General features: G+C 41.6%; 1 protein-coding gene across 1 annotated transcript in view; it reads right to left on the bottom strand.

Annotated features, from left to right (window-relative positions):
• Positions 1–13,090, bottom strand: part of LOC137571854 (collagen alpha-1(XXV) chain-like) — a 207,064-nt gene that overhangs the window by 126,090 nt on the left and 67,884 nt on the right. The window contains exons 9-11 of the mRNA XM_068281586.1: positions 6,115–6,159; positions 3,495–3,521; positions 2,287–2,331 (exon numbers count right to left, since the gene is read on the bottom strand). Of these exons, the coding sequence (XP_068137687.1) occupies positions 2,287–2,331; positions 3,495–3,521; positions 6,115–6,159 (117 nt within the window). The remainder of the gene's footprint in view (positions 1–2,286; positions 2,332–3,494; positions 3,522–6,114; positions 6,160–13,090) is intronic.

Raw genomic sequence — 13,090 nt, 5'->3', positions numbered from 1 at the left:
GCGTGCCACTGGCCATTGCAATGCATGCTAGGAGATTTAGGACTACATCTCCCAACATGCATTGTGGTGGTTGGAGGTGCGCAACACTGCCAGGACCTTGAATCTGTGGCACCTGAAAATCTTCCCGTGGAACATGGGGGATACCATATGGACTGTTGGCTAGGGAGCAGCCTCCAGTAGATAAGTAATGTCACCCAAAAACAGCCAACTCTATTACAAACCTCTCTTATGGGGAGGTTAATTTATATATTTTGGTATGTAGGTCCTCATGCTACTTTAAGTATACAAACCTGTATCTTAACACAATATCATACTCTACTACCATAGCTCAATAATCATTCTGTCCAACCTTAACAGTACATGTTGAATTGCTTAAATTAAACCTGAAATGAAAGGAATATGGAGGCTGTCATCTTTATTTATTTTTAGGAAATGGTAGTATTGAGCAGCAAATTCTGCTGAAGGTAAATTAGCCATGAAATTGGCAACATTGTAATTTGAAGAATTTTTGTAAAAATGACAAAGGAATATGCCTGTTAGCATCCATTTTATTAGGTTGTGTTAAGCAGCTAGAGGTTACTATGCTGTAGGCGCTCTCTATTCCCCATCTTTATTAAAGCCAGTTGGCCAGAAACACTCACATTGAACTGGGCATGCCCAAGTTCACAAATGGCTCTTATTACTGGGCATGTGTGGTTCATTGACTTGCACATGCCCAGTTCACATGGACTTGTTCATGACTTCAGGCACTTGTGGTCCACTGGCTTTCAGTCAAATAATTGGGCATCAGAGTTGGGCATCAGGACAGGGTTAAGATTACAGGGGAAGTTCATTGTTAGGCATCAGGAAGAGGATAATGTTAGTTGGGATGGTTGAGGATCAGGAAAGCATTAATATGGGAAAGGGGGTTAGGGTTCTGGAAAGGGTTAATGCTAGGACGGAGGAAAACAGATTAGGTTAGACATCACAAACAGGTTAAAGCGACTGAAGGAGTTTAATATGGAAGAGGATTGTCACTAAGGTTGTTAGTTCTGCTTAGCTGATTTAAGGTAAAGAAGTGACAGTAATGTCATTGAGAAATTAATTGCATACCAACACTACCTGAATATTGACAAGAATTTTGCCAATACTCATCACCGGCACTAACAACAGATGCATGGAATCCTTCTTTATCTATCAAATGGGCATCAAAGAAATGCAGTTTGTGAATTTTCTTGTCTTTCACTAGACAATGGTCTGACTAATGGTACTCAATCCAAAACAATGTTTTCCAGAATGGATAATAGAACCCCTATCCCTATCAAGTTTCTAATAATTTCTTTGTCTTCAATGAGGAGATGTTACCTCATTTTCCTCCACTCCTGTCCTTTCCTCCACAATCCTGCTATTGTTGACATTGTGGCCATTATCCCCTCTGAAAGATTTATCCCGAACGCCTGTCCTGTTGACAGCTGTACATTTTGTAATTCACTACCTGCCACTGGGGAGGTTTCCATTAAAGTTGTTTTGGTTGGTGTTTACATTTATCACAATCCAGTCTACCCAAAGAGACAATGGGCTCTATTCATAAAACATGTGCGGAAAAAAAATCTTGGAGGGAAAACACCGCATCGGTATTTCACACTTGTGTGCTAATTCATAGAAATGTGTTCACTTGCGATAATAGGTCGGGGAATTCCCGCACTGGTGCTGCTGAGTTGTTACATTTGCTGGCTGAGTTGATACATTTCTCCGAGCAGAGACAATTACTATAAGGAGGCAGCCACAGCATCCCTTTACATGTGCATTCTTTTTAAAACGGCCTCTGTTTGCCATGAATCTTCTCTGAATCTGTCTATTAGTCTTTCTAAACAGTCTGTTTAATTGTCACAGCTTAGAAGAACTTCAAGAAATGTTACACATGCAGGCTTTCTAATGTGAAATTTATTTGAAAACAGGTACCCAAGGGGTTAAAAAAAACCCACAGCTTTGGTATTCCGGAATGCCTTGTCTGCTCTCCTCTCACTGCAGCAGCCTGGGAGGTCTGTCTCTCCATTAGCTTGCCTGTTACCCCTGGCTTATCGCCTTATCTAAACAGCCGGGTTTCTCCGCACACATTCCACCTGCTCTAATCTTTATGAATTAACCTTCAGTGACATGTGTTGTTATAATCTCCCCACTTTGCTAAATGGTCGGGAAAGTTGGCTGTTTTGAGCGGAAAACTTGCGGTAAAGTTTTATGAATAGAGCCCAATGTATACAAAAATCTATAAAAAATGTAATGTTCATATCAATGTATGTACAGTACCTTTTCTCCTGCTTCACCTTTGGGACCATTTTCACCCATGTCACCCTGTGGATAGCAAAACATATATAAATAGTTGACACACATTTAAAAACAAATCTTTAAGTCTGTTAGACAAGACAGAATGGCCTCAATTCACTAAGCTTTATTAAACACCTTATTGTTTGATAATTTACCTCATGGGTAAAATCTAATTTTGAATTCACTAAGGTGTTATAGATTTATTGAAAGTTTTATCAATAAAACATTCAATAAATATATAACACCTTAGTATATTCAAAATGAGATTTTACCCATGAGGTAAATTATCAAACGTTCGATAAGGTGTTTGATAAAGCTTAGTGAATTGAGGCCAATGTCCTTGGCTGAGGTAGCCACCCAGGATCAACTCTGCTGTGAATCTAGTCTATGTACAGCTGATCAAATCATCTTTACGACACGGGCCCCAAACTGTCACATGAGGTATTCTACAGTCAACAATAATTGTTCTTGTGTATGCACCCCTTTGGTAAAATGAACCTTTATCAGCACAGTGAAGACGTTGACAAGCTTACACAAAATATTTCGATTGTTCTTGTTTTTTTTTCCTGCATTGGATCTGGTTATATCAGTTCTAAGCACAGAGCAAGGGAAATTCTATTTTTTTTGCCTGATATGCTTTTGTCACCTTAGCCTAGCAGTTCAAAAAGTAAAATGTCAGACAGAAGTAGAATTTAATTACTGGTTTGTTTGCTCAAGGGAAGATTAAATTTATCCTGTCAGATTCACTGTAAACAGGAAGTGGCCATAAGACTCGTGAGCTCTAAACAGTATCTTCATTAATGCTATTCTGGACACTTGTATCTTCACTCTGCTTCGGTATTTGATTTTTTATTTTTTTTGCAAGGTATACTTTAATGAGAGTCAAGCAATTACTAATACTTTTGATTGCTAATCCAAAACTGAACAGCACTAAAAATACATAAGAATAAGCATTACTGACATAAGCTCCAACTTCCTCCCCATTAACCTATCCTAAGCAGAAAATATATATATATATTTGCTGCAGCAATGTGGGGGGAATTTAACTGTGCCTGCAAGCATAATTTGCAGCTTTTAAATGCACGTAAAACACCCATAAGAACACTGATCATCTTTATTTTTTTAGTATTTTTGAAAAAGTTTTTATATTTTTTTTATGAAGAGTGAAATGACAGATGATAATCTCTTACCTTTTCACCTTGTTCTCCTTGATCCCCCTAAACAACAGCAAAAATAGATTCATGTTAGGCTCTGGTAAACACAACCTTGCTGATGATACTGACCGTCTGCAAAAGATCTAAAATATAAAGTAGCTACGAGAAATCATTCTTCAGTGGTATGGCAGAGTCTACGAGATGGTTTTTAATAAATATCAGCTTTTATTTTTCCTGTCAAGATCTAATGTTTATAAGAGGGCACAACAGAAAACATTTTAACTACCTGTGGACTGCCGCAGTATAAATCTACGGCGGGCAGGGGGCGCTGCGGTTCTGACCTGACGTAAACTCTACATCCCATTCACCGCGTGCCCCTGCCCGTCCCCGCCACTGTCGCCACTCGATCTCCGCCGCAATGTACTGCCCTACCGCCTCTATGACGGCAGAGCACTGTGAGCCGGGCAGGAGCCGTTTTCATTGGCTCCTGGCCCTGTCATTCATGTAAGCCGTTCCCATTGGCTTACATGGAGTGACAGGGTCAGGAGCCAATGAAAGCGGCTCCTGACCGGCGCACAGTGCTCTGCCGTCATAGAGGCGGCAGGGCAGTACATTGCGGCGGAGATCGGGCGGCGACATAGCGACGGCAGAGAGAGCAGCCTGCGGCGGGGGCAGAGCGACGTGACCGGCGGGAGCGTCGGATTTTAGCGCCGATTCGTTGGGAAGTGGCAGTTTACTGGACCAGCACCCTCTGGTCCTTAAGGGGGGAGAGGGTGCTGGTCCCGAAGTGGTTAAAGGTTCACTCTAGCCCAAACATTTTTATTACTATTTGTATCTACAGTGTCAGTGTGATATAACTCCCATCCCCATCCCTCTATACACCTCTTTGTAAAGTCTACTTTACATCAAGTAGGATGTGAAAAGAATGCAGAATGAGGTACTGCTGACTCCATTTTAAAGCACACCTGACCTAGGTGGCGTATGGAGGCTGACATATTTATGTCCTGCTGATCATCTGCATCTAATACTCTTCGCCATAGACAATAAACAAGCATGCAGGTCAGATGTCTCTGACTCAAGCCTGACTGGATTAGCTGCATGCCTGTTTCAGGCGTGTGATTCACACTACTGCAGTCAAAAAGATCAGCAGGGCTGCCAGGCAACTAGTATTGTTTAAAAGGAAATAAATATGGCAGCTTCCATATCCCTCTCAGTTCTCAGGTGTGTTTTAAATATGCTACTTCAAGTGGCTTTGAACCAGTATTTATTATTGTAATAAAATCATTCTTCAGTCACAACAATGTTAGCACATGCTATTTTTCCAGCTAACCACAGGGTGGCGCTAGTTGCTTACAAGTCTCACTGTTTGTTTTGGTCTGTAGACCATTGTAAACATTATATTTCCTAAGCTGTAAACATTTTTGTGTAAGGCATTAGCTGTGCTCTCATAGCAAATTAACTAAATAAACTGACTTTAGTTTTACTTCAAGTCAATAGAGGATGAGCTGGCAATGCATACAAATCACGTTTGCTAGGGAAACTCATTTTTTTGTCACAGCCTCTTTAACTTCATTTTTTATCAGAACTAATAAAGCAGCAGGGACAGCAATACTATCCCAGGAAAAAAAAAACATATATAAGTAGATAAATACTTTTTCTGCTTAGATAACATGCTGTATGTATTGCACTGTCCACATTTTCAGATCAGTGAATTGTATATAGTAAATACAAATAAAACTGTTCCAGGTATTTTCCATCTTTACTGCCTCTGACTGAAGCCAATCCAGATGTAATTTCCTCTCTTACTCTTTTTTATCCTAGAAATTGCACGGTCATATCTAGCTTGCTTTGGAAACACATGCATATATGCACAGCATATATCATATTTCAGCAGCTTCTGCAGAGGGGTGAGGTGTAGTTCCCTTCTTAGCCTCCTGTCAGTCAGAACTGCCATCAGCCAATTAGTGAGGACCAGGAATGTGGTAGGGGTAATAACCAGCATCCCTCTCCCTGGCAATGCACCAGAATAGAGCCAGGCTGACTGAAATAAGATTCATTACAGCATAAATATTTATGATTATATTGCAATGATTGCCATGTAGACTGCATGTAAACTATATAATAAACAGAGCAGTGGGTAAATGGAATTTGATTTTGTGGCTGACAATCCCGCTTTAAAAACACTTTAGAAGTATGAAAAGGGTTAAAGTACCTCCTTGTCTAAGGTCATGGTGAGTATTGAATTATTTATGCAGACAAGCAGAGAACACCACAGTGGTCTCAAAAGAGATCCGGGTAAGCCCACATGGCTGATGCTGGCCATATCATTACAGTGAGAACTAGAATTTCAAAGTCCCATGGCTGCATCTGCCCCTGTGCGTAGTAAGTTCAGAACTACCACACAGTGTGCAGACTAGAACTATCAATGATAACATCAGGTGGTATTTATAAGATGTACAATTCACTAAAAGTAAGCTTATTACACGACAATTGCTGTTATTCTTCAATGTCAGTTTGGATGTCAAGTACAATAAAGTTTAATTCTGGTTCAAGTCAGGATACATCAAACCTATAGGAGGTTAAACTGACAGGACAATGGAATAAGCATAATTACATATTTTTAAAAATAGCTGTGAGCGCTGTGTTAGCAGCTTACCTTCATTCCCTGAATGCCGTCCAATCCAGGTGCACCTTGGTCCCCCTTGAAAATGGGCAAAACAAAGTAACAACAAAATTAATAAAACATCTTAAGGGGGAAAAAATAAATCAATACATTGCAAAGTGAGAAGTTTAAAAATAGAAGAAAGATCAAGAAATGACTGATGTTCACAATGTAATGTGTTCATGTTGTTTGATCCACAGTAAGCCAGCACGTCATCATCTTTACAACTGGCAGACAAGAGAAAAAACTAGACAGCACCAACTGTCATTATGTATAACCACTCTCAATTACAATGTGATAGGCTAAAAGATTTTTATGTTTTTATATAGATGTACATATGCACAAAGGGAGATACTGGTTTCTTGGCTATTATTTCCCACAATGCAACAAGCTTCACAGACAGCAAACTGTCAGGACCTAGGTTTTGACATCACACTGTGGGAGGGGTTTCACCACAATATCAGCCATACAGAGCCCCCTGATGATCTATTAGAGAAAAGATAAAGATTTCTCATGGGAAAGAAGATATTAACTACTGATTGGGATGAAGTTCCCAATAATAATGTAACTTGGTTACAGTTCCTCTTTAACCTCCTGCCGCCCGCATCACGCCAGTAGGCGTGGCCGCGGCGGCAGCCCCAGGACCGCCTAACGCCAATTGGCGTAAAGTCCTGGGGCTCTGTTTTGCATGAGATCGCGCGCATGGTGCGCGCGCATCTCATGCACGGAGGGCGGAGCTCCGCCCCTCCTTCAGTCTCCGAGCGGCTATTGCCGCTCGGGAGACTGTTAGACGGCGATCACGCCGTCTATTTACTAGGTGCAGCGCTGCGATGAGCAGCAGCGCTGCACTGGGGACAGCCGTGTGACGCGGTTGTCCCCATGGGGGACAAGAGAGCGATCGGCTCTCATAGGCAGAAGCCTATGACAGCCGATCGCCGTAATTGGCCGGCTGTGGGGAGGGAGGGAGCGAGGGAGGGAAGGGATTTAAAGGAAGAGGGGTTTTTTTTTTAAAAGTGACAACACAAATATTTATAAAAAAAAAAATAAACATGGGGGGAGCGATCAGACCCCACCAACAGAGAGCTCTGTTGGTGGGGAGAAAAGGGGGGGGGGATCACTTGTGTGCTGAGTTGTGCGGCCCTGCAGCTTGGCCTTAAAGCTGCAGTGGCCAATTTTGCTAAAAATGGCCTGATCACTAGGGGGGTTTAGCCCTGCAGTCCTCAAGAGGTTAAGATAATATTGCTAATGCCAATATATTTTATGAAACACAACAATGTAGAGACGATATGAGAGCTAGATATCAGCCGTTTCCTTTACTTTTTGTCTTGTAAAATGCATATATTATTATGTTATTCCTCCAATGAGCCATCCTGCAGCCATTTCAGGAATCAGGGAAGAGTCCCTGTAAGGTTGTCAGCCATCATAGCTGTATTTCTGTGAGTAGTAGCAGTTATCATGCCAATCGAGCAGTTCTAATTGGTGTGTAAAATCAGTGGCTGTGCACCACAATGTGCAAGGGTGAGTGTAGCCATCAGGTAGCAGTCGTAGAGAATGATCTAAGATGGTTTTGGCTAATGGATTATTGTGGCCTCTTCTGAAACAATTACCAGATACTGAGAACAGGGGAAAGATTATTTGCAAACTGCAGTGCAAAACTAAACTTTTTTTTAAAACAAAACAAATTGTAGTTATGCTATAACACATTAAAAGGCCACGTTTACCTTCCAAAGTCTTAATGCATATAAGGGCAAGAGCCTGGCAGGCAGAGTGGGAGTTCTTACCCCCATAACAGAGCAGATCACCTGACTCAGTCTACCTTTTTCCAGCTGATGAGAGAGTTTAACCCTTTGTGACCAGCATTACAACTGCTGTTTAGATGTTTCTCCATGCTCAACACATAACAATGTAGTTGCCATTCATGCCTAGCCTACACTGCTGCACAATCTGCACTAACTGCTTCTTAATCTTTTATAAACAGAACAGAGGCGCCAAAAAGGATAAAAACAGTAATTAAAATATTTAAAATTGCTTAGGAGGCAGTGGTGGACTTACCTCCCTCAAGCAGACAAAAGAAAGCTGTGTAATTCAACATAGGAAAATTTAATGGTACACTCCAAGGGTTTAGTACAACGCGTTTTGCAGGTCTACACCCACTTCATCAGATAGTAAAAATTAGGAGCACACAGCAGTGTAATGTCAGAGTCACACCTGGCGCCTTTAATCTGCAGCAGTTTAGGAATGGATTTGGAATTGATTTGCACTTCTCTTAACTGTAATGCAGTTCTAGAAAATCACGCTAAATTGCTACTATTAAGTACGATTTAAGACGTTTCTTAGTATCATGCAGAACAGTTCCTCTGCTGGTTAGAACTGTTGAAGAAGAAAAACTGTTGGTACTGCTTTGATAAATCTGGCCCAATGCCCTCCCTATATAAGAGGACATGTATTGTATTATTCGTGGACAACTGGGGTTGCTATGATATAAAGTAATACATGTGTACAGCATCAGGAGTGTAACTCTAAATAACATCCCCAACCCTTCTCCCAGCAAAACTTTGATGGGGCCCCTGAATGTTTACACCCTTTCCGCTTTGCCAACACCTTGTGACCCTCACAGCCCGGGGCCCATCTTTCAAGAGTCATAAAACAAGTGTGAACATCGTAATCTTTACATCCATAACAAGTAGTAATCACAAAAACACCTAATCTGATGGAAGGACCCCTTTATTAGAGGTCATTAAGTAGTAGTTAGGCCCCCCTTAAAGCTCTGCCCCCCCCCCCCCATGGTTTCAAGGGCTGATCCCCTGTAGGTACACCCCTGTATAGGATGTCTTCACAGTATTGCTTGAGTGTGATCGATAGCACTGAATGAAGATAGATGTCAGATAGATAGATAGATAGATAGATAGATAGATCTTGACATGGTCACTATGATTCTATCAATCCCAGCTTACATGCAAATTGTATGCAACTTGGACCAATCAAAAACAACAGGAACTGCTTGTGATTGTCCCAATTCTAAATTGCATACAATTTGCATTTTTGGGGATGGAGGCGCCTGGAGTGTTTGTACAGTTATTACTATAAGCATAAGCATTTACCAGTCAAACTAATGTTCTATCTTCCATAGAGGTAAGATAAGACCTTTCTTTTTTTTTTCTCCAATTAAAAATATGCCTCTAGTAGTAACTAAACAAACACTCCGGGTGCCTCCATCCCCCAAAATTTCCAAGACCTCCCTTGGAAGTAACAGTTTTACTCCAAACTGCGTTTAGGAGAGTGACTATCGTCAGGACCGGGAGTTTATTCCCCATAAGCCTAAATGGTGATTGCAGGAATCTGCAACCCAATCTTGTGAGTATAAATGTTTATACTTACAATTATATTATAATTACAACTTAACTAATGATACTGCACCATTAGGCTCCTGGCCCCTATCTACATGCCACCTAGGTGTACGAGCCCATAATGGGAAACACTGAAACCTTTCCACATACGATTTGCATGCAAGCCAGAATTATTAGCAGCTCACTAAGAAGCTCTATAAATAAGGAACACATACTAGTTGTTAAGTATAAAATGTTATACTGCTGCTTACAACTAGGCAGTATATGCCTTTCAGTAATTAGTGAAGAGGAAGACTGCAGGGGGGATTGGAGTATCGGGGTTGAAAGAAGGCCAGAGATCTATCCGACCTCACAAATAATAATTATTACTACCAAAATACAGTAGTACTCTGCACTGTACATTAATTGTAAGAGCTGCAGTGTCATACAAACAGTCATAAAACTATCATAAAAAGAGACAATGGGCTTTATTCACAAAGCATTAGCGCATTCGGTAATGCTCAAAACAGCTGATTTTACTGATCACCTTCCCAAGTTACAATTCACTAAACCTATCACCACCGCACAGAAAATCACAGTTCCTGACTTGTGCGGTAATTACCTCAGGAAATGTCAATTCACAAAGATTTCTGTACTTCGTTTACCAGTCAAAAGTGTTTGGTAATTTTCTCCAGCTCACAGCAGCCAATAACGTGCTCTCCAGTGGCGTAGCTAAGGAGCGGTGGGCCCCGATGCAAGTTTTACAATGGGGCCCCCCCAAGCACTCTATACGTAACAATTGATACGGCGCACCAAAACCTGCCAAGGGCAACTACAGTGTCAGAGGTGCAAGAAAAGGATGGGAAACTGTTTGTTAAGGATTATCACTAATCAAAGTATCTATTGAAGTTATTATTATGAGCACAGGACCAATAGAGAGCTAATACTGTAGTTGAGGGAGGGCCCATCGGGGCCCCTCTGGCCCAAGGGCCCCGATGTGGTCGCTACCTCTGCAACCCCTATTGCTACGCCCCTGGTGCTCTCCCCATGCTGTCTCTGTGCAGTAGATTTGACAGACAGCCCTTTGGGCGAGCCAGGCAGCCAATAGGGAGAGCCACACAGCCTGCTTCTCACTGTGATTGGATGCGGCAGGGATGCCGGTGGGTCTTTCAGTGTATCAAAGCAGAGGAAACTGACAATTCTGCGGGCATCCCTAAACCCCTTTAGATGTGCATATTTGTACTAAGAGCTTCCCCTGGTGGTTGCAGCACATCTAAAGGCATGACAGGATGCACAGGACAGAAAACCTCCAAGTCACACACACAGCTCCCTGCCTGCCTGCCTGCCTGCCTGCCGCCCTGCTAGAAGACTGGTAAGTGACACTTACTGGCCAGGGCTTAGTGAATTGAGGCATGAGTTCCAGAAAATGGGGACAGCTTTAGAAAAGGCTTGGGGCCATGGCTAGGAAGTGGATATGAGTGAATAAGGTATTAGGATATTATTGAAAATTTGGAGAGGGTGTATTTGTATATGGGCATAACAATAAAAATTGGGCAGCAGCTGCAATGTGGTTTATATACAAAGAACATTTACTTGAATTTAATTCTGAGCTGACTTGGAAGTCAGTGAATAAATCTGCAGAAAGGAACAGCTGATGTTTTCATGATCATTGAAGGATTATAGAGGCAAGGTTCTAGTAAGTTGAACACCAGATCACAGAACATTGTAATAGTTGAGAGAAAAAGAAAAATACTAGAAAGTTAGTGTTCCTTTAAGAAAGAATTCTTGATAGAGGAAGTGAAGCAAAGGCATGACTCCAATGTAACGTATGTGGGATGAGAAAAGTAAGTTTGCCATTTACAATTAGAGAATATATCAGAGGGATGATTTTCAAGAGGCGAAAGTTGAATGTTGTTAGCTGATTAAATAGATGATGGGCAGTGTATAACTTTTTTTTTCCGAGAGAAGGAGACAAGCAGCTTATGTCTGAGAATTTGCTATGATCCTAGAAAATCTTGGTCATCAAAAAAAGTAAAACAGTGCAGTGCAATGCACTGTGGCAAATAGGGAGTATGGTTAAGGCAATACAATTAGGTAGCATGCCCACCCAAATATCATAACCAGTCAAAAATAATTAGTCAGCATGTTCCCTTTAAACAACATTCTTAGATATAGCCTCCCAAATATTATAAATAGTAAGCATATTCACTGAAATACAATAATAATAAGGCAGCAGACAACCCCCTCTCAAGAAAAGAAATAATTAATAATAATAATAATAATAATAATAATTAGGCCACATACTCCCACAAAAGTAATTAGGCTGTGTGTTATCCCCATATAACCTAAATAGGCCATATTTGTACTCCAAAAAGCATTATTAGGCAGCATATCCCGTAAATCATATAATTAGGGAGCACCTACAGGTAAACAACATAATGAGACAGTGTGTACCCTCAAACAACATTTGGCATTATGTACTTTTTGAATGAAATGATTAGTTATTGCATCCACCAAATAACAACTAGACCCACAAATAATACAGTTAAACAGACTGTGCCCCCACCAAATTACAAGATAAGGCAGCATGAATTAACCTCCTTGGCGGTAATCCCGAGCTGAGCTCGGGGTATGCCGCCGGAGGTCGCTGCTCAGGCCCTGCTGGGCCGATTTTCATTCTGCAAAAAGCAGCACACGCAGCCGGCACTTTGCCAGCCGCGTGTGCTGCCCGATCGCCGCCGCTCCGCGGCGATCCGCCGCGTGCAGCGGCGAAAGAGGGTCCCCCCAGCCGCCCGAGCCCAGCGCAGCCGGAACAAACAGTTCCGGCCGGCGCTAGGGGCTGGATCGGGCGGCTCTGACGTCAGGACGTCGACTGACGTCCATGACGTCACTCCGCTCGTCGCCATGGCGACGAGGAAAGCGAAACAAGATAGGCCGCTCATTGCGGCCTATCTTGTTACTTTCGATCGCCGGAGGCGATCGAAAGTACGGTTCAGGAGCGCCCTCTAGTGGGCTTTCATGCAGCCAACTTTTAGTTGGCTGCATAAAATATATTTTTTTTTAATTTAAAAAAAACCCTCCCGCAGCCTCCCTGGCAAAATAAATAAACCGCCAGGGAGGTTAATGCTGTTAAAATCACCAACAAATAATGCTGACGTTGGCTTTGCATTTATTGACTGGCAGCAAAACATCAGTCCAAACGCTACTGTGAATAAAGTCTAAAAGTGAGATGGACAGATCTAAGAAATATAAAATATGAAATGTACCATGCCTTTTAAGAAAGGTCAATAACATCTTAAAACTGTCAATATAAACAGAATGGAAAGCAGAGAAGCAGAAGAAGAGAGTCTGCTAGCAGAAGCTATCATATTATGGGCTTTCTTATGTGCTTTCTTGTGGTTCTTATGAGCTTTCAAACTAATATTGGAACATTGGAAATATGATGCAGTTAAATAGTAAGGGTATCAACTATTACTGTAAAAGCTACTTTAAAATGAATATTCAAAATATCATGTCTGTCTGTGACAGGTTTACTTTAAAACAGACTGGAGTTTGAGAATTTCTGAGGTAGTCTCCCATGTACTGAAACTACTGTCTGTTGTGACAGGACCTACATAAAAGACAAAGCTTTTCCTTAGCATAAG

The sequence above is a fragment of the Hyperolius riggenbachi genome, chromosome 1 (genome assembly GCF_040937935.1).
Source record: "Hyperolius riggenbachi isolate aHypRig1 chromosome 1, aHypRig1.pri, whole genome shotgun sequence".
Lineage (NCBI taxonomy): Eukaryota > Metazoa > Chordata > Amphibia > Anura > Hyperoliidae > Hyperolius > Hyperolius riggenbachi.
Note: the sequence above shows the minus strand (reverse complement) of the source record. Positions and strands in the feature narration are given on the sequence as shown.